The sequence below is a fragment of the Nannospalax galili genome, unplaced genomic scaffold (assembly GCF_000622305.1).
Source record: "Nannospalax galili isolate Female #2095 unplaced genomic scaffold, S.galili_v1.0 scaffold205, whole genome shotgun sequence".
In the NCBI taxonomy this organism is placed as follows: Eukaryota; Metazoa; Chordata; class Mammalia; order Rodentia; family Spalacidae; genus Nannospalax; species Nannospalax galili.
The window spans coordinates 2,692,336-2,718,690 of record NW_008353921.1 but is presented as its reverse complement, the minus strand read 5'-3'; the positions used below and the strand labels follow the sequence as shown (position 1 = coordinate 2,718,690).

The window sequence follows — 26,355 nt, the reverse complement described above, 5'->3', positions numbered from 1 at the left end:
CAGCAAACATTAAGTGAGGGCTTACTGCAATTATGTGCTCTGAGTGCTGGGGTGCAGCAGAGAACAGGTAGAGGACCATGCTGCAGCCCAGGGCTCTGCCTTGCCACCAGCTGCTGGGGAGAGTGTGCTGGCAAGGAGGGGTCTTTCCCAGTCACCTTGGAGCCTGAACAGTGCATTCAGCAGCACCTTCCACAATAGACTCAGTACAGAGCTTTCAGCCTGCAGGTGGGCGCTCCATCTGCCCAGAGAAATTCCCACTCCAAAGTCACCGGCAGGTCCCACGGCAGCACCCTACCCAGCTACAGCTGCCCAGAGGGCCCTGGGCAGTGCAGTCCAGAGGGCACAGCATGGTGGCCTGGTGCTGCCTCTAGTAACTCGCACATCGAGTACATTACAGCAGATTTATAGCAAAAATTATCCTCTCTCTCAGCTCCATTTAAAGCCATTTGGAGCTTGCTCCCATCCCCGATTATAAATCTAATTGCACATTCCAAACAGACAAGCGCTCATTAAGCTTTAATTATGCACATGTTGTTTTCAACAAACATTTTCATTTGGCTGCTGTGAGGGGGAATGGTGCCAAGGGGGCTGTAGGCCTGGCTGTGGCAGGGGCCAGGGCTCGGAAGTGGGTCAGGGCATGGCCAGACGATGCTGCCCAAGGGGCAGGGCTGGAAACCCTATGGCTGGGGCTCATGAGTTGGTAGCTTTCCACCTGGCTTCTCTAGAGGGTTTGGGGGGAACCCTAAAATGTGTGCGCTCAGCTGGTCCTAGCCCTTATTCCTAGCATCTCCCTGGTTCAATCTAAATTGATGATAAGTGGCCTCTCTGGGAAAATGGAAGATAGGGGCCCACAGCTCCAGTCTGGTCCCACTTATCCCCTACAATGTAGTTGGCACCCATACTCTTCAGCGTCATCTTTCCTTCCCTCAAGACCCAAGTAGAGCTCACTCAGCTCAAACTACTTCTGACAAGTCCCACCTCCTCACTAGGGAAGAATGCAAATTTGGGTTGTTTACTGCTTCTTGGTTTTGAGACAGGGCCCTGCTACATAGCCCAGGCTGGCCTTGAATTCACAGTAATTCTTCTGCCTCAGCCTCCCAAGTGCTGGGATCATAGGCATGCACCACCTACCACCAGGCCCTGCAGGAGTCCAAAGCCTTGAAAGTAGCATTCGGAGCATCTGACAATCTGCCCCCGCCAGACCATCCATCTGGCCTGGCCTCATGTTGCAAACACACATCCTCACATCCCCTGCTGTCCTAAGATAATTCAGGGTCCCAAGTGCAGGCAGCTCTCCCACATAACCAGGGCTGTATCTCCACTGCAACTCTCCTGTTCTTTTCCACACAGGTGGTGCTGAGGCAACTTCCATGCTGCCCCCTCCAGAAAGTCATGCCAGTAGCTACTCTCAGCCCAGACTGGCTGACCCCTGGGGACACTTAATGAGGTATTTATTGGACTAGAACTTCACAAGCACTGTCACGTGTTACCCCTAGAGCCAGCTGGGTCACTGCCTCCTGGGGTACTACTTCCTCCAAGGAATAACAGGAGGCCCTCTGCTCACTAAATGGCTGCACACAAGGCCTCTCTCTCTCTCTCTCTCTCTCTCTCTCTCTCTCTCTCTCTCTTTCTCTCTCTCAGTCTCCTTATCTCTGGAGAGGCTGAATGGGTAAGTTTTCTGGGCCCCTTGGCAGGTCCCTGGGTTTTCAGATTTGTGCTTGGTTCCGGAGCCTGGCTTCCCTCTTTCCACCAGGAGAGGGCTGAGGAATGGGATGCGGAATGCGGTGTTCTCAAATGGGCCATCCATCAGATCCGAGCTTCCCAGGCCACCAAAGCTTCCTCCTTCCACCCAATGCCATCACCAGAAAAAGGTTGGACTGCCAGCAGCTGGCAGAAAGAGCACACCAGTCGTGAGGAGGGCCTGGGTAGCCTGGGTTGTAGCCACTACAGCCATGAGCACGAACTCACTTTAAGTAATGTGTGTGACATTGACATAGAGCTTGATGCCAGCCAGGCACTCTTGCCACTGACGTGCTCACATTAACGTGTGCAGTCTTTACAGCCTATGGCCAAAGCTGCTATACCTCAGGCTTGAAGAACTAAGGTCCAGTGAGGTGAAGCAGCTTGCCCAAGACCGCACAGTTAGGAAGGGGGAAGAGCCAGGATTTGAACTCAGAGCCCACTCACCAATGACCAGGCTAAGCCAAGTCTGCGCTCTTGCCCTGCGTCTCTCCAGAGGCTGACTGCGGTCAACAGTCTAGAGCCCTAGGCTGCCCGGTGCTGCCAATATTTGTGCCTGACAATGATCTATCTTCTGTGCGGTTGGGAACAAGTCCCAGACCAGATTCTTGCCAGAAACAATTAACTAAAAGCCACATGAACGTGTAGAGGGTGGGAAGCTGCCGGAGAGGGGGTGGGGAACGACAATGAGCGGCAGATGATCTGGAAGATATTTTCTGCCCAGTGCTGCAAAACAAGCCCTCAATCATTCTACAAAGAACTGGCATTGTTGAAGGGAAATATGTCAACGACAGTGTTGGATCAGGGGGTGGTTTAAAAAAAAGAGAGAGATAAAAAAGAAAAAAAATCCTTTGAAATTGTAATTTGACCTAGAAAGGTTTTTCTAGGTCACCTAAACCTGGTACTTCTGCCTCTAACCCCAAAACTCAACAGAGACAAAGCACGGGGCTGACTTCCTTCTGCCTGGTACCAGGTATCGGAGGAAAGGATGTTTGCAAACACTGCTGGTATTTTAAGCGCTGTGTTAAGATCCATCTTTGGGCCGGAAGTGGAGAGGATGCTGGCAATGGCTCTGGAAGCGTGTGGCTCTGGGTTCAAGTCCAGACTCTGCGCTTGCTGCTGTGAGCAGGGATCTCATCTCTCCCAACCTCAGATTCCTCTCCTGTAAAATAGGGATAGAAGCCAGGTGCGGTGGCTCACAGCTATAATCCCAGCATTGGGAAGGTTGAAGCAGGAGGATCTAGAGTTCAAGGCCAGTCAGGGCTACATAGTTAGGACTTTCCCACCCCCAACACAAACAAACCAACAAAACTAAAAATGAGAGAATGGGGCTGGCAGGGTTGTACCGGCTCCTGGAAGTGAGCAGTGCACTGCAGTGTCCCAGAAAGGCTAGATTCCCCCTTTCACCCAGGCACCTTTCCAGGTCACTGACCCCTTATGCCCCAGATCTCAGCTATTTCCTGAAGCTCCAAGATTGGGGGCAGGGGTGTCCTAACAGATTTTTTTCTACTGGAGAAAACAGAAAAGCAAACTGCCCTTGAGGGCACAGCCTACACTAATGAGATATTTTAATCGCTCTTTACAACTGAGTCATCCAGTCTAAGAGAAAGGTGTCACACTTTAGACTTTTCTACATTCCACTAGAGAAACTGAGGACAGGGCTGGCAGACGGCCCTCAGTTGCTAGCAACAGCATATTAGGAGTTACCCACCACACTCTTGGGTCCTCTGAGTCTCCATGCATCCAGGACAATCCAGATGTAGCTCAGTTACTCTCAAAGCTCAAGGGCCTTCCCCAAGTCCTGAGCTGAGCACCTGTGATGTCCCCAGCCAGGTGCAGCTCAAGGGGCACCTGGAACATAGAATAGATCCAAGGAAAGCTCAAGGCCCACGGGACATGCAGACTCTCAGGAGCAAGGACACATTATGATGGTGACAGGCCACCCAAATGCAAGCGATGTACAGCTGTCAGGCAGAGGGACAGGATGTGCCAAGGCAGGCTGCTGGGAGGGTGATTTCTGGTATGTGTATTGGGGGAAGGTGGCTGTCTCCAAGTCACTGAGGTAAATTCCAGTGCAGAGTGGGAGAGATGGGACCAACATGAACCAAAGAGAAACACAGAGGAGAGCTTAAGTGTTCACAGAGTAATGGCAGGGAGCCTGCTTTGGAGAGGGTAAGGTGTTCTGCAGAGTAAGCATTAAGACAACGTAGTAGTGACATAAAATGAGAATATGTATGTGCATTCATGTGTGTATATGTGTTTGTGTATGTCCAAACACATGTGTATGTACATGTCTGTGGAGGCCAGATGTTAATGACAGATGTCTTCCTCAACTTCTCTCCACCTTATGTTTTGAGACAGTGACTCACAGAACCTGGAGCTAGGCTGGTTGCCCAGCAAGCCCCAGGAACCAACCTGTCTCCACCTCCTCAGTGCTGGGATTACAGGCATGCATTGCCACATCTGGCTTTTTTTACGTGGGTTCTTAGGATCTGAACTCAGGTCCTTGAGTTTGTATGGCAGGCATTTCACTAACTGAGCCACCTCCCAGCCCCAAATGAAAATTTTAAAGCACTAAGACAAAGGAACAAGTCCAGAGTTAGATCAGCTGGGTGTGAAAGACGTCCCTAAGGAGGCATTCCCTCTGTGCCCACACTGTGGGGCAGACTTTGTACAATACAAGACATCTCATTCAACCTTCGCATCAGCCCTTGGAGGGAGACAGCAACATCATACTCTATAGAGAAAAAACAAGCTTGTTGTTATCAGCCAGCCTAGAGGTCACACAGCTAGACTGTGGCAAAGCCAGATTCTGCCAAAAGTCACACGTGTTAACAACTACCCTATCTTGTCTTTCCTTTTGGAAACAAAGAGACAAAGACCAATTATTCAATAAATAGAATGAAGACGCTGGGCTTGTCCTGTCTAGGAATGCCTAACTAGACACTAGTCACCCATCCCAAGCACTGCCAAAGGATTAAAGAGTTAATATACAAAGCCACGTCGGAGGGAAACAATCAAAGCAGAGAACACAATGTTTATCAGATCTGCAGAGGCAGGGTGACTTCCTCAGCCCTTGAAGCAATCACGGAGGAAGAGAGATTGACAGGTTCAAATATACATGCATTAATATCTTCTGTGGAAGGAAACGTAATAAAACCAAAATGAAAAGGACATCAGACTAAGAAAATATCAGCACCAAGCACAAGAGTTAATATATACAACATAGAAATGGCTCCGTCAAATTCAACAGAAAGCAAGATGCCAAGACACAAAAAGACATGAGGTTCAAACAGAAAAGGCACTCAGGAGGCAACATTCCAAGAAATAAATTCACAGGGGGAGAAATGTACACTTGATTCGACAGCAAGAGGAGAAATGCACATGACAAAACCCCAAGGTTGTGAAGGCAGAATATTACCCACCTCAACATGCAAAATAGCTTTAGCTGACTAGAGAGCAATATGGCAGCCGCTACTGCCAGAGGACCATCCAGAAGCAGGGAAGAACAGGACCCAAGACCCATGCCTGTATCCGAGGCCATTCCCACCCTACGCTGCCCAACTGTCTCAAAGACACCCTGGTACCCCTGAGGTATAGGACAATCTTTGTCATCCTGAAGTTTATAGTCCAATGAGGGGGACAGGAGCAATAGTTAGAATCAGTGTGAGTGACAGGCATGCTCAGACAGGAGTGGTGGAGAAGGACTGCACAGACGACATGGCTCTAAGCAGAACAAGCCACGTGAGGGTGGAAAGGAAATGAGATGGAAGGGAGGGGAATATGCAATCCCCGGGCCTGGGAGCTAGAAAGAAAGATGGGTCCATTCACAGATGGGATCAGGACATCGAGGGCAGAAGAGACACAGAAAGAAAGAGAGAGAGTGGAGAGAGAAAGGCAGCAGGGCCACACTGGGAAGTGGACACGGAAGCCAGAGTTCAGCCACACTTCAGAAAGCAGCTTCCTTCGAATAGGCTAGAAGGAAGACGATGAGCCTGCCTAGGAAGTCAGGCAGAAGAGGCTGTGGTCATGGGGAAGGGGTGTCAGAATGAATTCTGAGCCCACCTGTGCAGAGAAGAACAGTGGATAAATACCAGGGGGTAGGGGCTGGGAAGATGACTCAGTCAGTAAAGTGCTAACTGAGCCAGCAGGACCTGAGTTTGATCTCCAGCATCCACATAAAAGGCTGGATGTGGCCACACATGCCTACCGTGCCAGCTCTGGGGAAATGAATACAGGTGAGTCCCTGGAGCTCCCTGGTCAACTGGCCAGCCTAGCCAAACCGGTGAGCTCTAGGTTTGGTGAGAGACCCTGTCTCAAAAAAATAAGGTGAATAGCAATTGAGGACACTTGAGGTCCTACCTCTGGCTTCTACACACATGTATACACACATGCATGCTCATACACACACACACACACACACACACACACACACACACACACACACACACAACCAGTAAATACAACACTATGGTGGTGACGTCAAAGAAGCACACACTGATCGCTAGAACTAGAAGCAGATCTGGAGCCAGAATCAAACCACCGTAGCCACAGTGTTTGCAGAGCCTGGCACTGAGGTTCAGAGATGAATGAAAAAGGGCAAAGGCCCACTCAGGAGACAGAAAATAGGGTGACTTGCACTGTTGGCAAACCCTAATTTCCTCCTGTTGGTCACACACTTCCTTCTGATTTGTTTTTGATGATTCATAAGAAAAAAAATTCCCTTTCAAATTCATAGCAGAAATGTTCACATACCTAAGCTCTCCCTACCCCAGACTTCAACCTCTGCCCTGAGCCAATAGAACCCTGCAACCTCAAGTGACAGAGAGGATGTGGGCCCCCTGAAAACAGAAAACATGAGATTCTCAGCCCTGCAGGGCTCAGGGAGCCCATGGGCCCTCCCAGCCCCGGAGGGACTTTGTAAACAGCAACATCTCACAGGCCCCTGACAGCCAGAACCCATGCCACTTCAGAAGAAAGAATTTTCTTGGCATGTGGGCAACACCCGCAACCAAACACATTCACGTTCTTGCACTGAACTGGGGAATTAATATTCACACAAGCAGGAGAGCATTATACAGAGCCATGTGGCAGTCAGGCCAGGTTCAAGGACCAAATGAGCTCGCAGCATATTTACAAAGCAACCTTGGTCACAGAGCTTTCTGGATTTCAGATAAGGGAGTTTTGAACTGAATTAAGTACTTATATTTGTGCTAGCCTCTTGCTGGGGTCTATCTTCTATGCTCAACATACAGGTGAGAAAACTGAGGCTCAGAAAGATAAAAGAAACTACTCATGACTTCTGAGCTGTAAGTAGCTGACCTGGGCTATGAACGCAATCCGACATCTTTCCCTACACCCTCATGCATTCCTGTAGAGGGGGACACAGAGAACACTATGATGGGCATGTCTGTCCTGTCAGAGCAGATGGAGGCTCCTCAGCATTGCCTCCTTAACTACTTTCTACGTTCATTTCTTATGGGTGCCCTGACATATCACTGCGAACTTAGTGGCTCAAAAACACACAAACTGGCAGGGGCTCAGGTTCAGGGGTGAAACACCTGCCTATCATGTACAAGGACCTGGGTTCTATCTTCAGTGTCACCAAAGCAAAACCAAACCAGCCAAAACAAAACAAACAACAAGACCCCCACACAGACTATTTTCTCACAGTTCTGGAAGCCAGAAATTCCAAATTCTTCTCATAGCCTTTGGACCAAGTGTCAGAGCTGGTTGCTCTGGAGCTCCACATCTTTATCCCCAGCTTCTGGGGGCCACCTGTGTCCCTTGGCTTGTGGCCCCTTCCTTTGCCTTCAAAGCACATCAACTCAATCCCCTTCTCTCCTGACATCACCTACTGGCTCAGACTCCTGCTGCATCTCTCCATGAGTTACCCAGGGAACCCAGGATAGTCTCATCTTGAGATCCTCAACTTCACATCTGCAAAAGCTCTGTTTGCCATGTAAGGTGACAGTCACAGGCTTCAGGGACTAGGACATGGATGTATTAAGGGTATTGTTCAGCTAACTGTAGGTGAGTTCCCACAGGCTGTGGACTAACTGTGCCTCTGTCCCCTTGGTGACAGCAGGGCAGGACAACAGCCTGTGAATATGACATTAAAAAACAAACCATCATCCTTGGGATAGGCAACTGAGGTTCGGAGGTTGTTACTGCAGCATAACCCAGCCTAAACTGACTTATACACTCAATAATTTGGTTTAGTGGCCATTTGTTGATCACTTACAAGGCAGACACTCACAGAGGTGATACATAATCCTGAAAGCACTCAAGCAAGGTCAGAATCATTACTTCATCAAACAGGTAAGAAACTGAAATACAGAAGTGGTGGTGACAGCCACACAGCCAGTACAGGGAGAGCCAGGATTCAAGTCAGAATAGTGTGGCTCCAAAGCCAAAGTCATGAGCCAGACATGTTGGCATACCAGTGGTCCCAAGATGTAGAAGTCTGAGGCAAGAGGAGAAGAGTTTGAGGTCAGCCAGAACTACACAGCAAGACTCTGTCTCAAAAGCAAAATCAACTTATAACTTCTGCAAGCATCAACTCTTACAAGGTACCATAGGCTTCCAGAACCTTCTCCAGCCCCAGGCATCTGTCATCTCAAGGGTTAGCAGGGGCTTCTGACCAGGGCTGATAAAATTCTGGTGCCAGAGTCTCCAAAGACAATGTGCATCTGTCCCCCAGTCCTACAGCCCCTCAACAAGCCCTGAATCCTGTGTGAACCTCTTCTGATGGCTGGGCTGGTCCTTCACACCAGTATGCATCCATGTACCAAAAGAATATTAGCTGAGCATCTACTTTGTGCCAGTAACTCCTCTGGGTTCCTAGGAATTAACAGTGAGCAAAGGCCATGGGAGCTTACTGTCTGCACTGGAGAAAACTAACAATACTCACAGTAAGCACATTGGAAGGCTACACACACATGGAAGGCAGAGAGCAGGTGGAGCGGACCAGGAGGGAATTCCATTTAAACAGGTCTAACTTGGCCTTGAGGAGGAAGTTCTAGACAGATGGATGATGGAAGGAGGGGAGGGAGGGAGGGAATCAAGCAGGCACTGGCTTGGGGCAGCCAAGCAGCCCAGCAACCAGCACAAAGACCCTTACATGGGACTGTGCTGTTGTCTCCTCAGTCCTCGAGGGGACAGCAAGGTGGACAGAGCAGCAGGGGGCAGGGCAGAGGCCAGGGAGGCAATAGGGACCCAGCATATGCACAGATGGCACTGCGATTACCCTCCCCAGAAAGGAAGCCAGCACTTTTTCCACAGCCTTATCTGATGCTGTGGTCAGAGGAGCGGGCGAGGGTGGGCGTGAGGGCTGCTTCCCTAGCACATCTGAAGAACCTCAGCGGGGCCTCAAGGCAGCTGACATCCGCTTGGCCTGTGGCTTCTGTGGCTTCCGCTACACTGGGTGCCCCGTGGCTGCTATTTTTGCCCCTGTTGAAGGTTCTATGGTATGGTCATCTGTGCCTGGCCCCTCTTTTGAGTTTGCTCTGCTTGGAGTATACGGGGGGCATTTCAGTGTTCCATGTGTCCCAAGGGGGACACAGCTAGCAAGTAGAAGAGATGGGTGGTAAGTGTCATCTTGTTAAGTCCCATGACCCTGCAGGTGCAGAGAGATTAGGTGGCTTGTCCAAGGTCACACGGTCAAGTCAAACCACAAACTGAGGAGTCTAAAGAGGTTTGTCTGGGCCTTCAGGGCCTGAATTACATTTGCAGGGCCTTCTTTCTACTTCTTCCCTATGTGAGTATATCCCAAGCAGACACTGCTCCTGCCTTCCAGCGGGCAGGAGAATAAAGGTCCATCATCTGTGGTCCTTCAGAGACTCAGAGTGTACCTTGGGGGACTGTGACACACACAGAGGAGGCTTTAGGAAAACCATGACGTCCCATCCAGGCCTGTGGATAAGCGGCAATTGGAGGGGGTACAGGAAACCCAAGGTGAATAAAGGGGTCTGGAGATTAAGAAGCAAGAGGCAGGGCAGCTCAGCCAGGGGGAGGATCTTTAGAGAGCCATAGACAGGATCCCGGAGGAAGCAGAAAATGCTGAACACAGAAGTGGATGAACCCCAGGCAGGCAGGTGAGGCTCTGGGAAGGACCCAGTGCTGGGAGGCACGTCAAACCAAAGGCATTTAAGAGGTCTGGAAAAGAAGCACATATCAGTGGTTCACAGAGACCCTGCTGGTCACTCGGAGGGCAGATTGGAATGGGAAGACTAATAGCAGTAGACTCCTGAAGTCACCCAGGGGGTAGGTGATAGTTAAGAGGGACAGGTGATCATGCACTGAGGGGGCAGCCAGCAGTAAGGCAGGGAGACCCACAATGACTCCAGATCTGTGGCTCAGGCTTAGGCAGAGAGTCACAGTCACTAAGATGGGCACCATGGGGGAGTGAGATGGGACTGATCAAGAGACAGATGCTACAATATTCTTTCCTGGCTTGGATGCTGCAAACGATGCTCGCACCCTTCATGAGCTGCCTCAGAGCCTAGCAGCTCCTCAGAGATGAGCAGCAAGAATCTCCCAGCTAGAAAAGAGTGAAAGGGAAGCCCACACCATTGGATTCTGGCTCCAGTGGTCATCTCCACAGAAACACCCTGGCTACCTCTTTGGAAAACATCTCCGGAGCCCAGGAGAGGCAAGAATCACCTGTGTGTAACTTTTCAGACCCCTGCAGGGTCACAGGGGCAGCCCCAGCTGGGCCCCAGTTGCCCTCTCCTATGGCACCCTGCCTCAGCCCCTTATCTCAGTAATAACCTGCTGGTTCATGAAAAGGGCAGCTCAGAGAATTGCAGGGGCATCCAGTGGGTCTCAGGCAGGAAGTTTGTCTTCATCAGGAAGCCCATTCTAGCAAGACCCCTCACCCCCTGACTGCCAGTACGATAGAACAGGAACAGTTGGTGGGACAAGCCTAGTTATTCCATTTATTTTCCTGGGGAGCTCACCCAGGGGTGACACAGTGTCTAGAGGAGCCCCATAACCAAGGTCCCCACTCCAGGTACCTTCCTTCTTCCCATGAGCCTTCAGTGGGAGCCTGCTATGTGCAGACACCTGAGCTGGACCCCAAACCCCCCAGGAAGGGACTACATTTTTATTTACCAAGCGCTATGCTTTCTACGTCTTGCCCCCTGTCCTCCCCTCAACAACCTGTCATCCTGTAGAGTCAGAGAGGTAAAGTGACCTGTCTGAGGTGACACAGTGATGCAGGAATGAAGACCTGCTCAAAGCCAGCCTCTAGACCCTTGTTCAGTTTCGGGTCCTGACAGTAGTTATGCCGGGAAAGGCAATTCTCCAGCCACCCTTTCCCTTCCATTCCCTTATCTCCCAGGCCTTCCCTGCATCCAGCACAGGCTTGGAACACAGGTGACAATCAGCAGCTGGTGAATTGCTCACTTGTCCCCCAAAAGACCTCAACACCAGGCTGCCTATCAATCTTGAAGAAATTGTGCAGGAAACATTCAACTAAAAGTCAATTCTGGTTTCAGATAACCACCAAGTCCCACAATGCTCTCTCCTCTCCATAGGAGAAGCCAGACGGGTGACCGGAGACAGAGAGACTCCTATCAGCTATACCCCACACAGTGTCTCCAACTCTAGATGCAAAGGGAAGATCCCTGGCCACATACACTTGCATCAGAACAAACCCCACCATGCATCCTGGCCTCCTCCACAGTTGAGTCATTTTCTGGGTCATCCATCCATCCATCCATCCATCCATCCATCCATCCATTCAACATGGATGAAGGTCCATGTAGCTACTAGGTCAAGTGTGAGCAATGTGTGGATAGCTGTGGGCAGGCACAGCTGTGTGTGTGCACACACATACTCACCACATGCATACATATATTACATAGAGAAGGTGTCAGTACCTGTTTTATAGGTGAGGCTCAGGCAACCTGAGGGAGCCATCCTATGCCATGTACTTAGGGCACAGTGGGGATTTCAAAGTAGTCCCTAACCCAGGTCCCGATGCCTAGCTGACTGCCTGGCTTCTCCCCTGGATAGCCCTGGGCCTGCTGCTTCACTTGCATTCTGCCCCCCATGGGGATTAGGAAGGGATACTCAGGGAGCATGGAGGATGCTCCCCTTTCCCCTAATGTTCCAGATGAGAGACAGGCTAGAGATGAGGGGTAGGCCTGAGCTAGCAGCTTCCATTTCTGGGATGTACATGGATGAAGTGAGATCCTCAACACTGTGAGAAATCAGAGCACTTCTGGTTGGGTACAATGCTGTCAACAGCAACAAGCCCCACCCCCAGCTCAGCCCCCACTCCCAGCCAGCTCCCCAGGGGCAACTGGGAAGTACCTTGTCAGAACCTCCTCCACCTGCTCCTTATATGCTAGACCTTGGGTATGAGACTGAGCCCTCCCTCACTTGTTGCTGCCTAAAAGGATTGCCAGGGAGACCCCAGGTGGTTGCTTCCCATATCCTTACCCCACACACAGGCGTGCCTGAGGATGCTGCTTGTTAACAGAGATCCAAGGCAGACTGAATTCTAAAGCCGGAAAAGAAAAAAGTGGCCTTTACTACAATGAGGGGAGAATTCTGATTGTTTTCCTAGTCTTCAAACTCTCATTCCTGGTGCCGTTCCAAGCTGCAACTAGCCCCTGACACCTTCTCAGAAGATCCCTCCCACTGCCTAGACCCAGTGTCTTCTGGGTCCCTGTATGTCAGTGTTCTCAGTGTTTCTGGTCTGAGTCAGCAAGATAAACACACACACACACACACACACACACACACACACACACACACACACACACACACACACACACACACACACGGCCCTACATTTGGCCAGGCCCACTGTTAGGATAAGTTGAATGCATGAATGACCACCTCCAGAATTCCTCTTTAGAGAGGAAGAGCCATCTCCAGGCCCTGGACCCTATAAAGCACCCTCACTGTAGAACACGGCAGGCACCAGCCCCTGTCTGGCCCCACCCAGCATCCAGCATTTCCTGTCTTGACCCCACAGGGCCAGCCTGAGCACCTCCACCCCTTGAGGCAATGGGCATCTCGGCTTACCTTCTTTGGAGACACACCTGCAGTGCACCAGCGTCTTGTGAAAAGGAGCCCGAGTCTCATTCCATAGAAACCCAGGCAGTGAGAGAATGCGCCCGCGACAGCCTCTGCGAGATGCTGCTGCATAATCAGCAGAGAAAGAGAAAAAATGCCAGAAATAGCAGCTTTATAAGCCCTCCCGACGACTCTTGGTCCTCTATTGGCTGGAGGCCCAGCACCCTCACCCCCCCATCCCATTCCTATAAGGTGAAATGGAAAAACCTGTTATTTAACCTCTTTGATACAAATCCATCTTCTATCCCAATTTGGGCCCTCACGTTCAGAGCTCCACACCAGGTCTCTCAGAGTGGAAGGGGAGGCAGCCCCCATACACAGCCCAGCCCTACGTCATCCGTGGCTTCAGAGGCACGCTGCATCAGAAGGGTCTTCGGAAGGCAATTTGACAGCACTTGTCAAGGTTTGAAACTTGCCTGCCTTTCATTCAGCAGGGACTCCTGAGCATCCATGCTGTGGACATGCCTGCACCTTGCACACAGGTATGCCTGAAGAGGTTACTTGTTACAGAAATCCAAGGCAGGCTGGATGTCTAAAGCCAGGGGCTGACTGGATATGCATAGACACATTGGTTCTACGGACTAGGGTGGTCTGGATGCAGCTGCAGGTGCCAACATGGAACTGGTTGAGAGGGAAAGTCAAGGATATGGTCCAGTTTTTATAAAAATGTCAACTGTGTGTGCATATGTGTGCATGTATATTTGTATTTACATTGCAAAGGGCACCATGCCATTAACCCTGTTCATCCCAGGGAGCAAGAGGTGGCCTATCCTACTGCTACTTTCTTACTTGTTTTTTCTCTTTTGCATAAGCATGTATTGCATATATAATTTTAAACAAAAACATGGGAACCTGCCTTGGTTGCTTAGCCCCTCCTGAAAACAGCAGACCAAGGGCCAAGGCCATTCTCTGCAAAGCTAGAGGGGGTTTGGGACAGTGCAGGGTCTAGGCCCTGAGCGTTCCCCAGCTATCTCATTGACTTTCATATAAATGCAGCTGAATTAGGACTCTAATTCAGAAGAACATGGACACTAGAAGAGAGTGGGGTTCAAATTCTAGCTCTGCTGGCTAGGAGAGCTGGTTTCCCTGGGCCTCTGTCTACGTGCAGGATGAGAACAGTATTTACTAAGTGCCACGTGCTGTGCTCGGTGCTGTTACACTGACTGGACATTGTGGGGCACATCAGAAGCAGCAGTAGCTGAGGCACTGTCAAAGTTGAGAGCTGACCCAGGACTGAGCAAGAAGACCTCTGGAAAAGCATCCCATCAGTCAGCACCTCTAACAATGACAGACTGGTGACAGACAGGGCCAGGGCACAGCAAAAGGCCGTGTGATAAAGCAAGGGGCCAGAACCCAGTGTGGAAGGAAGGAGCCAGGGTGGAGGATTGGGGAAGGGCAGAGTCTAGCTTCTGGGCCTGGGCGCCTTGTTCCTGCTGTTCTTTCTGTTCCCTCTGCTGCTACCTCTTCCCTAGCCCCACCCACAATGGCTGCTTCCCCCTTCCCACACTTCCAGTTCTGTTCCAAGACCTTCCTTCCCAGACTGAACGCTTCTCCTCCCTCCTGCATCTGGTCACGCTCTTTACAGTACGCATGTTTGCTTACATAGGATGTTTCTGTGTTTACTGTTTATCTTCCCAATGACACTGAGCTCTGTGATGCTTGGGACTGTCTCATTCATTTCTGGGTCCTAGACAAGGCTTGATACCCAGTAGGTGCTCAAAACATAGAAAATACATACAACCATAGTCCAGGCCAAAGCCAAGCATATAGTGCTTGTTTGAAGGAAAAAGTTGCAAATTTTGTACTGTGATATAAAGATAAATATTTTACAGACACATTGAGGAATTTAAAGCACCTTAAGAGTATAAAGGTACCATAAAAAAAACTAGCCATGAATATTTACAAAACTTTAGGGTGGCTAAGAATGCTCTAAGCCCAAATTCATATGGCTAGGCATATTAATTGTATCATTTTATAAGGAAATAGAAATTATAAAGTCAATTGATACAGGAGCGGTTTTAAAAAAGTATGGTTTTTCCATATAGTAGAATGTTATGCAGTCAGGAAAATGATCGGTATTTATCGATGTGGAAGGAAGTCTATGTTTTTGCTGAATAGTAATAAACTATTATAGTAATAACAGCAATAACAGTGCTCATCTGAAACCAGAGGGTTTTTTCAAGTTAAATGTGCAGCTGTCACAGAGAAAGCATGAAGGTAAAAATCCTCCAGTCATTATTCAATTAGTGTCAAAGATGGGAAATCCCCAGTAAGTTGAAAATATCCTCAATAAAATAATACAAGCCGGGCGTCGTGGCACACGCCTTTAATCCCAGCACTCGGGAGGCTGAGGCAGGCAGATCTCTGTGAGTTCAAGGCAAGCCTGGTCTACATAGTGAGTTCCAGGACAACTGGGGCTACAGGGAGACCCTGTCTCAAAAAAATACATTTAAGATACCTAACACAGACCACCACAGCTTAGCCCAGTCCACCTTACACAGGTTCAGGGGCTCATACAGATGCATCAGTTGGGCAAGATCACTTAGTGTAAAGCCTAGCAGCACAGTGTTGACTCAGGTACGGACTAACAACTGTACTGAAATTGAACTTCAGGATGGACATGCAGCTTCTCAGAGTACCTTTCCCATACACATTCTGCTTTCACACCATCTTGCTATCATTTCGTTTGTTTTGTTTGAGATAGGGTCTTACTCCATAACCCAGGCTGGCCTCAACTTCCCAATCCTCCTGTCTTCCCTTCCCAAGTATTGGGATTATAGACATAGGTCACCAATCCCAGCCGCTTTTGCATCATTGTAAACAACAACAAAATCTTGGATGTAAACTGACTCCTAATGTCTTATTGTTATACCCATAGATTGGTGTGTCTCTCAGCGCTCACAAAGGAAGGTTCTTCTTGCAGCAGATGGTGATGAATAAAGACCCACAAGTGGTCAACACGCAGAGAACAAGAGACTGCAGAGTTCAGCCCTAAATGGGACACCTTAATCCTTCCCTCGTCTCCCAAGGCTTAGGGATCACTGTGGAAGAGAGGGCCTAAAGACTGTAAGAGCCAGAGGTGGTGGATAAACACAAGAAAACCATGCTGTTTGGACACAGGTGGTCAGTCATATGAACCCACAGCACTTATGACAGCTTACAGAAGACCTATGCCAAAGAATCCAAGCAGACAGGGACCCAACATGGATCGGGGAGGTGAGGTGGTCAGGAAGCCTCTGTCCTGAGGATCTACTAGTACTTGATGGATACTAGGAGATGGAGAGGGAGTTTTCCTTATTGCCGTGATGTCTGGTAGGTTGGCCAGGCTCCAAGAGATAGACCCACACCCAAGAGCACTGGAGAAACACAGATTAGACTAGATAGGCCTTTTTAAAAAGACAACAATAGAGGACATGAAGTGGAGGAGGGATAGTAGGGCCGAAGTGAAGAGGAGGAGGGGTCTAAAAATGATCAAAATACATCGCATGACATTCTCAAATCAATAAATTGTTTTTAAAAATCTTGGGTAGAACCATTCTTAGTCAGGGCAGTACAGATAGAGGAAGGGGTTGCCTCTGAAGAGGCTGAGTGGGGTTGACAAAAAGCGAGTTCGGGAGGTCTCTGAACTCTTCACCGAACTCTTAGAGTCTCTGTTCTAGGTTGGTTTCCATTGCTGGGATAAACACCATGACCAAAACCAACTTGGGGAAGAAAGCGTTTATTGCACCTCACACTTCCAAGTGACAGTCCATCTTTGAGGGAACCTGGAGGCAGGAATTGAAGAAGAGACCATGGAGGAATGCTGCTTACTGCCTTCTCCCCTGGCCTGTGCTCAGCCTGCTTTCTTATACAATCCAGGACCACTTGCCCAGTGGTGCCACTGCCCACAATGAGCTTGGCCCACCTAGAGCAATGAGCAATTAGGAAAATGGCTCACAGACACGTCCACAAGGAAATCTGATGGAGAATATTCCCCATTTGAGGTTCCTACTTCCCAGGGGTGTCAAGTTGACAACCTTAGCCAACCACAACACCCTTTCCACAATCCAGTTACAGAAAATGGCATCACTCTGCAGAGCTGAACCCAGGAGAGAGGTCTCTGGACTTCATTCTGCCACCTGTGCTGGGAGGTGGGCATAGTCCTGCCCAGGTGTAATGGTAACGTGGAACTTCCCAACTGATTATGTACCTTGAGCACACTAGTAACAAGGACAGGCAGGGCTGGGGCAGGTGACCCCAGCAGGCTAGTAGGCAAACCTCAGCTCCATTTCAGACCCTGTACCCTTCACTTGGCACTGAGCATGAGGCCAAGGTACACAGGGCAGCCTGGAGGGGCTGATGCCAGGAAGGAACCAGGAAAGGGCCCTGCACCTGGAGGCTCCCCAGAATTTTGTTTTTAGTTTTCAGATTACGAGGCCAGCTGCTGGATGGTTATGGTTCAAAACAGAGAGAGATGACTCAGCATCCTGCAGAGGAGCTGAGGCCTGCTGGAAAGATGTTTCCATTTCTGCGTTTTTCTCTAGAACCCTAGAGGTAGCTCACAGGAAGGGGGGGGGTTGCAATTTTGGTGTTCAAGTGTCCATTCCCAGAGCGAGGGACAGGGACCATGGCCAGTCTCTGAGGTCAATCCACCTTGATTTGAATCCTACCTGCCCTTGTCCAGACATCTCTCTCAGCCTTTGTTCACTAATCTGAAGATGGGAATTGTAGTCCCTTCCCAGGGTTACAATTCAAAACAGTTGTCACCCATGGGAAGGTGCTAGTACAAAGTCAATAGTTCATAGATATCACTGTTAAGAACAGCAGCCCCCAAACCAGGCTCTCCTGCACACCCACAACAGCACAAGTTTCCATCTTTTATGAGCTGATTTGAGTTTCTGGCTTCCCATTCGTGAGAATCCATGCACACACCCAGGTCAACCTACCAGACTTTCCTCTGATCCCCTCTGCTCCAATACCACACACTCCAGCCCCTCACTATCTTCATTTGCAAAATGGGGACATGATGAGACAATTTGCGGAAGCTGCACGAAAGAGGCCAGGGAGAGAGCTGAGTCAATAAGTACAGTACACACCTACACAAACACGAGGACCTGAGTTAGACACACATACACACACATGGGCACGGTGGCAGAGTCAGGCAGATCCAACCCAAGTCTAATAGGCAAGTTCTAACCAGTGAGAGACCTATTTTAGAAAAAGGTGGGCAGCGCCTGTAGTCACCTGAAGATATCCTGTGGTCTCCACACATATGCAGGCATGCACACATGCGCACACACACACCTGAAGATGCCCTCTGGTCTCCACACACGTAGGCATCTACACACATACACACACATACCTGAAGATGTCCTCTGGTCTCCACACATGTAGGTGTGTACACTCGTGCGCACACACACACACACACACACACACACACACACAGCTTCAGGAAAGCAAGCCCATAAAGGATGGCACCTTCAGCCATGTCACATGACTCCTTCCTTTCAGCAGGAATCTACAGAGCAGAGTGGTCCAGGGAGAGGCTCAGAAAAGCCCCTTGCAGGTCTAAAGAAAACACCAGGTCTGAGGAAGAAGAAGTTGGGGACAGGGGTCAGGCAGGGAAGAAGAGCAGCCCTTGACCATGGCCACCATGGACATGAACACTGGAATTAACTAAAAAGGAAAACACCAGAGCAGGTGTGCCCAAAGTAACCCATGCTTGCCAAACCCATCCCCACCCTGTCCTGTGCCTCAGGAAGCCTCTGCTGACAGCACAGCCTTAATAGTAACTGACTAATTTTAAACCCTGTGATTACCAGGGCTGATTTCCATGGAACCTCCTTTCAGAGCACTGAGAACCTTTCAGGAGCAGTAATTGCCAAGTTCAATTTTAGCTCTGTCATACCCAACCGTCGGTGCTAACTAGGGCGGCTGCTCCTTCGCCAGGTAAGCCCGTAATGAAGTCGGCTTCGGGCTCCTAATTTCACAATATTGTGATGTCCCCGTCAGCACCTGTAAACGCTGAGACGCTCTGAGCTTCTATTAAGCAGACTGCATGCCGGGAGAAGTGACTAAAGCTGCTTTGTGTTTCTCTGGGGCTCTGTCTAGATGCCCTGCCTGCGGGGATGCTGTGGCAACCGAGTCCCTGGTGCTCTGCCACATGTGCAGCACACATCGGATCACCACCCTGTGATGGCCCTATGCCCACATCCTGTGATCTGGCCATGCCTGTGCACCCTCAGAAGACATTCTCCATCTGCCGTGCCCATCAGTCCTCTTGCAAAGGAGATAAAGGGACCGCACAGCGACTGTTCCCACTTGACAACATTAATGAGTTCTGCTGGCCTCAAGGTCAGAGCCTCATGCTTCTTCAGATGGCGCCCCTACCACACTCTCAGCCTAACTGCCCTGCCCCCGCCCTCCAGTCTCGGCCTCCCTCCCCCCTCCCTGCCTGTGTTACTAGCTAAACAGGCGCTCTGGCCTCATTTCCCATTGGTTCCACTGTGTCCCTTCCCATGAAAGAAAATGTCTGCATATTTTAGTAAAACCCTTATTGGTGGAGAAGCTGGGGAAATAGCTCAGTCAGTGAGGTGCTAAGCCTGGGCAAGGGGGAACACCTGAGTTCAATCCCTAGCACCCACAGAAAAGCTGCGCATGCCCATCTATAATCTAAATACCGGCAAGGTGGAGACAGGTGGATCCCTGCAGTGCTCTCTGGCTCACCAGCCTGGCTGAACCAGTGACCTCAGGTCCTCGTGAGAGGCATTGTCTCAATAAACAAAGTGGAGAACAACTCAAGAAGACACCCAGTGTCGACCTCTGACCTATGCACACAACTCTGGCCACCAAGTAAGCACCTACTATGTGTCTTGCCTCTTTAAACAGCCTTGCCAAGATGAGGCCTGCTGTTTGTCAGGTATGCCAACACCAGAGAGGTTACATAAGCTCTGGAGGCCACACAGCTTTTAATCAAGGGGTTAGAGATAAAATTTAAATGCAGTCAGACACGGTTCTCACCCAGTGAGTCCTCCTGTCTTCCAGCGCCTCGGCCTTCATTCCTTTGTGGGATTCACACACACCATCCTCCCAGGTTCATTTTGTTTGAATACCCCAATGGCCTTCTTCCCCATTCCCTAACACACACATGCTGTCCCAGCCAGGTTCTGGCAGAACTGCACCATGGCTTAGCCGAGTATGGTTGGCCTGAGGCAGCGCTGCCTTCAAGTTTGCCTAGAAATCAGCGGGAGCTAGAAATAGGTTCCATGATTTTTTTCTTCCCAACTTCATCTGCAATAATGTGGTGAAATTCCTATGAAGACCCAACATAAGTCAGGTGGATACAATTCTCACCATTTTACACAGGTGGAAACTGAGGCACAGGATCCGGGGAGATGGCTCAGGGGGTAAGAGTGCTTGTCACCAAACCTGATGACCTGGTGTAAGGAGAGACCCAGCTCCTGCAAGTTGTCCTCTGAACTCCACAGAGCACCATGGCACACACTGTCACCCAAGAGATAAATGTAAAAACAAAACAAAAGACCCAAGGCACAGAGAGGTCAAGCAACTTTCTAGACATGCAGAGCAAGTAACTATCAGAGCCAGGGTTGGAACTAAGGCCCTGGGCCCTCCTAGGCAGGCTCACTGCACTGTGCTACACTGTCAACGGGGACAGTGACACCCTCATTTTATAGATAAGGACACTGAGGTTTCAAGAGCTGAGGGGTCCATAGGCCATGGCAGGTGTCTGCTCCTCCCAAGGGTACACAAAAAGCTGTGAGGCAGAATCACAATCCTTCACCCCCGACCCCATGCTGGGATCGGGGAGTATCCCAGGCCAATTGCTCCACATGGGAGACTCTTTTTCCCTGTGCAGTGGCAGCTGAGCCTCCAGATAACTGTGGTGAGGAGATAAATTCAAGTGCCCATAGCTGTGGTTTCAAATCCTGCTTAGCCATTTCCTAGTTATGAGCCTGGGGAAGGGACTGAGTGGTCCAACAAGCAGTGTATAAATGTCACCCCTGGCTGCATGTGTGAAGACTGAAAGAGCTCCAGGTCTTCCTCTAAGAGTAGATTCACCCTTCTTCAGGTCAGCCACCCCCAGCAGCATCCTTGGGGTAGAGAAAGGGAGGCATGCCCCAACTTACCTCATTTGAAGCTTGATGTTTTGACAAGTCTAAAAGCGAAAATAAAGCAATAATAAAACTCAAAATCAAATAGTAACTCCAAGTCAGGAAGGGAAGACCTAGGGAGTCAGAGCCAGGCCTCCATGGCAGGTTTTCCCACCAACTTTTGAACAAGCTTGGCCCACATGAGGCATCCCACTTGCTGCGGTTTCTGTTGATTCTGAGGCAGACAACGTCTGTGACATCTGGGAAGAGGATTGCTTGCTCTACTTGCTGGCCAGCAGTGTCCCCCACCATCCTTACGACACATGGACAAGAGCCACCTTGTACAGGGGGCCAAGGTGCTGGCATTCACTCAGGGGGGGTCATAGTGGACATCTGCCAGCTTAAAGTTCCTTCTTCAGCCCCAGGCTGCTGGAGTGATACTTCACTGGATCCTCAAACATGCTGGGTCCTTCCTCAAATAGGCCTGTGTGCACTTCACACTTGCCCAGAGTACTCCCCCGTTCCCAGCACCTTATACTCCTAGTCTTCCCACAGATCTGACCTCACCCCTCCCTGAATCTCCTGACACCTGGACTCCCACCCTGGATAGCTGTCCTTCATCATACCTGCCCAAATAGATTGTCCACTGGCTACACTAGATGTCACATACATACAACACTGGGTCTGACACGTTCATTTATGAGCTCTTGAAACAGCACCTGGAACACAGTGGGAGCTCAGCTCATGTTCGCTATCTGAAAGAGCCAGGCCAGGCAGCCATGGAAGGCTGTGAGGATGATCTGAATCTTCATCCTTGCTCACACATCTGCCATGTGGTGATGCGGCTGCTCATCGTATGCAGAGGGCTGGGATGTAGCTCAGTTGGCAGAGTGCTTACCTAACATGCAGGAGGCCCTGGGTTCAATTCCTAGCACTGCATAAACTGGGCGTGATGGTGCATGTCTATAACCCTATCACATAGGAGATAGAAGCAGGACCAGGAATTCAAAGTCATCCTTCATTACAATCTTAAGTTTGAGGCCTGTCTGGGATATATAAGACCCTGTCTCAAAAGAGGAAGAGAGGGCCAGCGAGATGGATCAGAAGATTTCTAGCACGCATCATGACCTAAGTTTGATACCTGGAACCTATGTAAGAGGAAGGCGAGAAATGATTCCTCAAAGCTCTCCTCTGACCACCACATATGTGCCATGGCACGGGAGCACCCAAGCACACACATTACACACACACACACACACACACACACACACACACACACACACTAAATAAGAGAAACTTTTTATTGTGCCTTGAATCTGGGTTGGCCATGTGGCTTGATTTGGCCACTGGAACAGCCGCTATACAATACTGGCAGAGGTGGAAAGTGCTGGGCTCCAGAGCTCACTCCTCCTTACTGACCAGGAAGCCTGGGGACCCGGAGAACAAGCCTGAGCTAGCCTGCCAGAGACTGAAGCTATGGGAGATCCAAACCGACAACTACACACATGTGAGTATGGTCCTCCCAGATCACCCGCTGCTAGGCTCCCAGCTGGCTGACCACAAATGTGGGACAGTCTCTACAAAATTGACCAGCCCAGCCAGAAAGCCTCCCAGCCAACCCATAGGACTGTGAGATAGGTACAATCATTGGTGGTTTAACCCACTCATTTGGACAATACACAGGCAAAGCAGGAACACTTGCATGAAGCTTTCCTGGCCAGACTATGTTCCTGGTCTATCTGGCATCACACTGAAGGTGAGAATCTCTTGGGCACTAGAAAGCAGCCGCCAGGTGCTAGGAGGGCTGGGCCCCTTAATGGCCTTTGACTCTGGCTTGAGTCTGGACAGAGTGGGTCACCCTGGCTCTGAAGTGGAAACAGTGTACCCTCTGCCAAGCCTTCTCAGTTGAGATGGCCTGAGTCTAAACAGGAGGTACACTCTGCAAAATGCAGTCAAAGGCTCCACGTTGGGACAGAACAAAGGCCACGACCTCACAGTGAGGCAGATTCGGGTGCATGACCTGCTCTGCTCCATACAGCCTGGGTCCTTTGCACATGCTTCTCAACTTCTCTGAGCTTTGGGGATCCCATCTGTGACATGGTAAATGTAACAGGGAACTTGCAGGGCTCTACAGAACACACCTAGCACATAGCATACCCAAAGCCTCTCAGTGCTTTCCCACTACCCCAAGTCCCGCCACCCCCTGAGGAGTCCCACCACCCAGCCTGGCAGCTACCATTTCCATGTTCCTATCACTATCATAGGCCAAGCAGCACAAATGCTCAGAGGAGAGAGGGTCTGCAAGCCAAGGGGGACTTTACCCATCTCAGTACAATGGTGAGGTGTGAGCTCAGGGAGGGCAGAGAATGTGGGGAAGATCGCTCCAGTGAGAGAAGGAAGGGGACTCCAGAGCAAAGGGACAGGACACTGCGTTACCCCCCTGTACCCCATCTCCCCCAGTGGACAATCCCAACTCCATAGCCTGGCATTCAATGTCCTCCTAGCCCCTCCATTCAGTCTGTATCCAGCCAGCCAGGCCTGCAGTCCATTCCCAGCACCGTCCTCTCTCTCCTGCCATCTCTACATGATGAGACCCCATAGAAGAATGGGTGTCCTGAAAACAGGCTCTGGTCCTGAAACCTCCAACTTCAGCTCCAGATCTGCCCCGTGGAATGGCCTTCTAGGTCAAAGGCTATTCTACTGGGGGTTGAAGGGAAGAGTCAGTGGTTAAGAGCGCTGGCTGCTCTTGCAGAGGACCAGGGTTTAGTTCCCAGCATCCACATGGGTGCTAACAACTGTCCATAACTCCAGCTCCAGGAGATCCGATGCCCTCTTCTGACTTCAGCGGGCATTGCATGACACAAGTATGTGTACATACCAGCAGGCAAAATACTCATACACATTTTGTAAAGGCTACTGTACTGATCATATAGGTAGCACCAAGCTTACACTCATCCCATTACAGGTGGTAAAGAAATGCCTGCTCCTCGCCTTCCTCCACAGGTTCCCATCTTTCCCTTCTTGGAGACCCTGCCAAGGGAGTCCCTCTGCCAAGCCCTACCCCAACACTGCAGGGGGCAGGGAGGGCCTCTCTCTCCCCCTCCCCAACCTCCCTCCCATCTTGGGCTTTAAAACAGACCCTCCCTCATACTGTGCAGACACCCCCATCCCTTTCCCTTAGGCTCCAGGACAGCGTAAGGACAAGGACCAAGGACTGTGAAAACCCCAGGAGCTACAGTGCAAGCTGTGCCCAGAAGGAAGAGGCTTACCCAAGGTCACACAGCAGTTCAACCAAGAACCCGTGATCCCTCTATCCCCATCTATATGCCTTGAGGCCAAAATGCTGGTGTCCCAACCTCTCTCTAACTGTCCAGGCTGACAGGAGAAAATACAGGGGAATCAATACAGGTGCCAGCAGCCCATAGCAATGACTGATTGGTGTGGGGAACACCAAAGCCCCCACCCCAGCCCCAAGATAGAGTCCACTTGTCCATATCAGTCATGCCCCAGGGCCCCAGGGGATCAAGCTAAAGGAGAGTTCCAACTGAGGTGACATCCCTTCTCCAGAGATCTCTCCTCACAGGGGCCTCAGACTCTGTTTTAAAGCATCTCAACCTAACTCGAACACTTTGATGCAGGACTGGTCCTCTAGCATCTTGCAGACCTTAGCAATGTAGACTCTCTACTCACCCTACCCAGACCTATTACCTCAAAATCTGTATCAGCTCTCTGCCATGGACTCACTTGTGCCCTCTATGGAGATCTCTGAACTGATGTATCAACCAAGCCTGCTATGGGGTTTTCGTGACCCCTTTTGCCCAGTGTGAGTGCAGATCCCAACATTGCCCAGGTGAAAGCTTCATGTCCTGTTTGAAGTTTGACCTCGGTCGGTCACCAGAGTTCTGGTGCTTTTCAATCATAGAGGAATTGGCCCAGATAGCTTGAGACTTCTAAAATGAAATGGGTACCTCCACAACTCCCCTGCCCTTGAGGTACAGCCCAGGCTCCTGGACACAGCCTCTGAGGCTCCATCTGGAGACCCTGCATATCTAGGCTCACAGAGAGCCCACACTGCTGCAGTCTGGATGTTCAGTGCTTGCAAAAGCCTTTGCCTCTGCCTCTGCTTCCTTCCTGCAGAGACCAGGCCCACCGATGTCTCTGCTGCAAAGGAAGATGTCCACTGCCTGGTCTGAAATGAGAGGAGGGGAGCAACAACCCCTCTTTAGAGGCCCCACTCCAGTCCACTAGGGTGTGACACACACACACACACACACACACACACACACACACACACACCTCTGAGGAGTACCCATGACCTTTGCAGAACTAAATGCAATACCAGAGTCCTGTGTTCAGAGCAGACCCCAGAGCCAGCAGGGAGGTTGTGGTAATCCAGCCTCATGTTTGGACAGGAGTCACCCTGCAAAGCTTCGTCAACTTTGCCTGTCGCCCGAGGAGGAAAGCACTCACCTTTGCTAATCGCTCTAATTCATTTTTTATTACCGACTTTCCTGTCTTCTATTTACCCTCTGATTGAGGATATTACCCCAGGCATTTAAAAAACAACAGATCAGACCACAATGGCAAACATAACTCTCCTCACTGAAATCTGCATTGATGGGCATATAATTCCACATCACAAAGACCTCAGGGTTCGCATGTGAGACAGACCAGGCAGGGGGCATCTGCACAACTGAAGGTTATAGTCCAAAGATAATGAGCCCTGCGAGGAGGGCACCATAATATGGGTACCTTCTGCTGCTGGTAAACGTGGTGACCCTTCTGGAAAGTGCATGCTAGGGGCTGAGGAGATGGCTTAGTAGGTAAAAGTGCTTGCTAAGCAAGCATAAAGACCTGAGTTTGAATCCCCAGATCCACAAAAAGTTGGACACCATAGTGCACACCTGTAATCCTCGCACTCCTAAGACAAGATGGGAGGATAAAGAATTCCTGGAAGCTTATGGGACAGCTAGCCTGTCACACACAGCAACAGCAGTGTGCTGGATAGCATTAGTTGTCAACTTGACATACCTGGGTAGAGGGAGCCTCAATTGGAGAATTACCTCCATTGGACTGGCCTGTGGCCATGTCTGTGGGGCATCTTTTTGATTATTGAGTAATGTGGGGGGTCTTGTGTTCTATAAAAAAGCAGGCTGAACAGGCACCAGAGGAACAAGACTGTAAGCAGCATTCCTCCATGGACTGTGTTTCAGCTCCCTGCCTCCAGGTCCCTGCCTCAGGCTCCCTGATGAATTGTGACCCAGGAGATGTAAGCCAAATAAAACCTTTCCTCCTCAAGTTGGTGTTGGTCAGTATCTTGTCATAGCAATGGAGAAAGTAACTAGAACAAGCAGCAACAAAGGGACCCTGCCTCAAACAAGGTGGGAAACAAGGATGATACTCAGAGTTGTCCTCTGACCTGTACCCAGGAATC

General features: G+C 50.2%; 1 protein-coding gene across 7 annotated transcripts in view; it reads right to left on the bottom strand.

Moving 5' to 3' along the window:
• Tox2 (TOX high mobility group box family member 2) overlaps positions 1 to 26,355 on the bottom strand; it is a 137,309-nt gene that overhangs the window by 93,078 nt on the left and 17,876 nt on the right. The window contains exons 1-2 of one of the 7 annotated variants that reach the window (XM_008850993.2): positions 13,039 to 13,071; positions 12,781 to 12,897 (exon numbers count right to left, since the gene is read on the bottom strand). The exons of 2 other annotated variants lie outside the window; for them this stretch is intronic. In XM_008850993.2, coding sequence (XP_008849215.1) covers positions 12,781 to 12,840 — 60 coding nt within the window. In that variant the 5' untranslated portion in view covers positions 12,841 to 12,897; positions 13,039 to 13,071. Of the gene's footprint in view, positions 1 to 3,451; positions 3,504 to 12,189; positions 12,244 to 12,780; positions 12,943 to 13,038; positions 13,072 to 26,355 lie in introns of those variants that run through there. 4 more of the 7 variants (XM_008850999.2, XM_008850992.2, XM_008850996.2 and 1 more) reach the window with 4 other exon arrangements.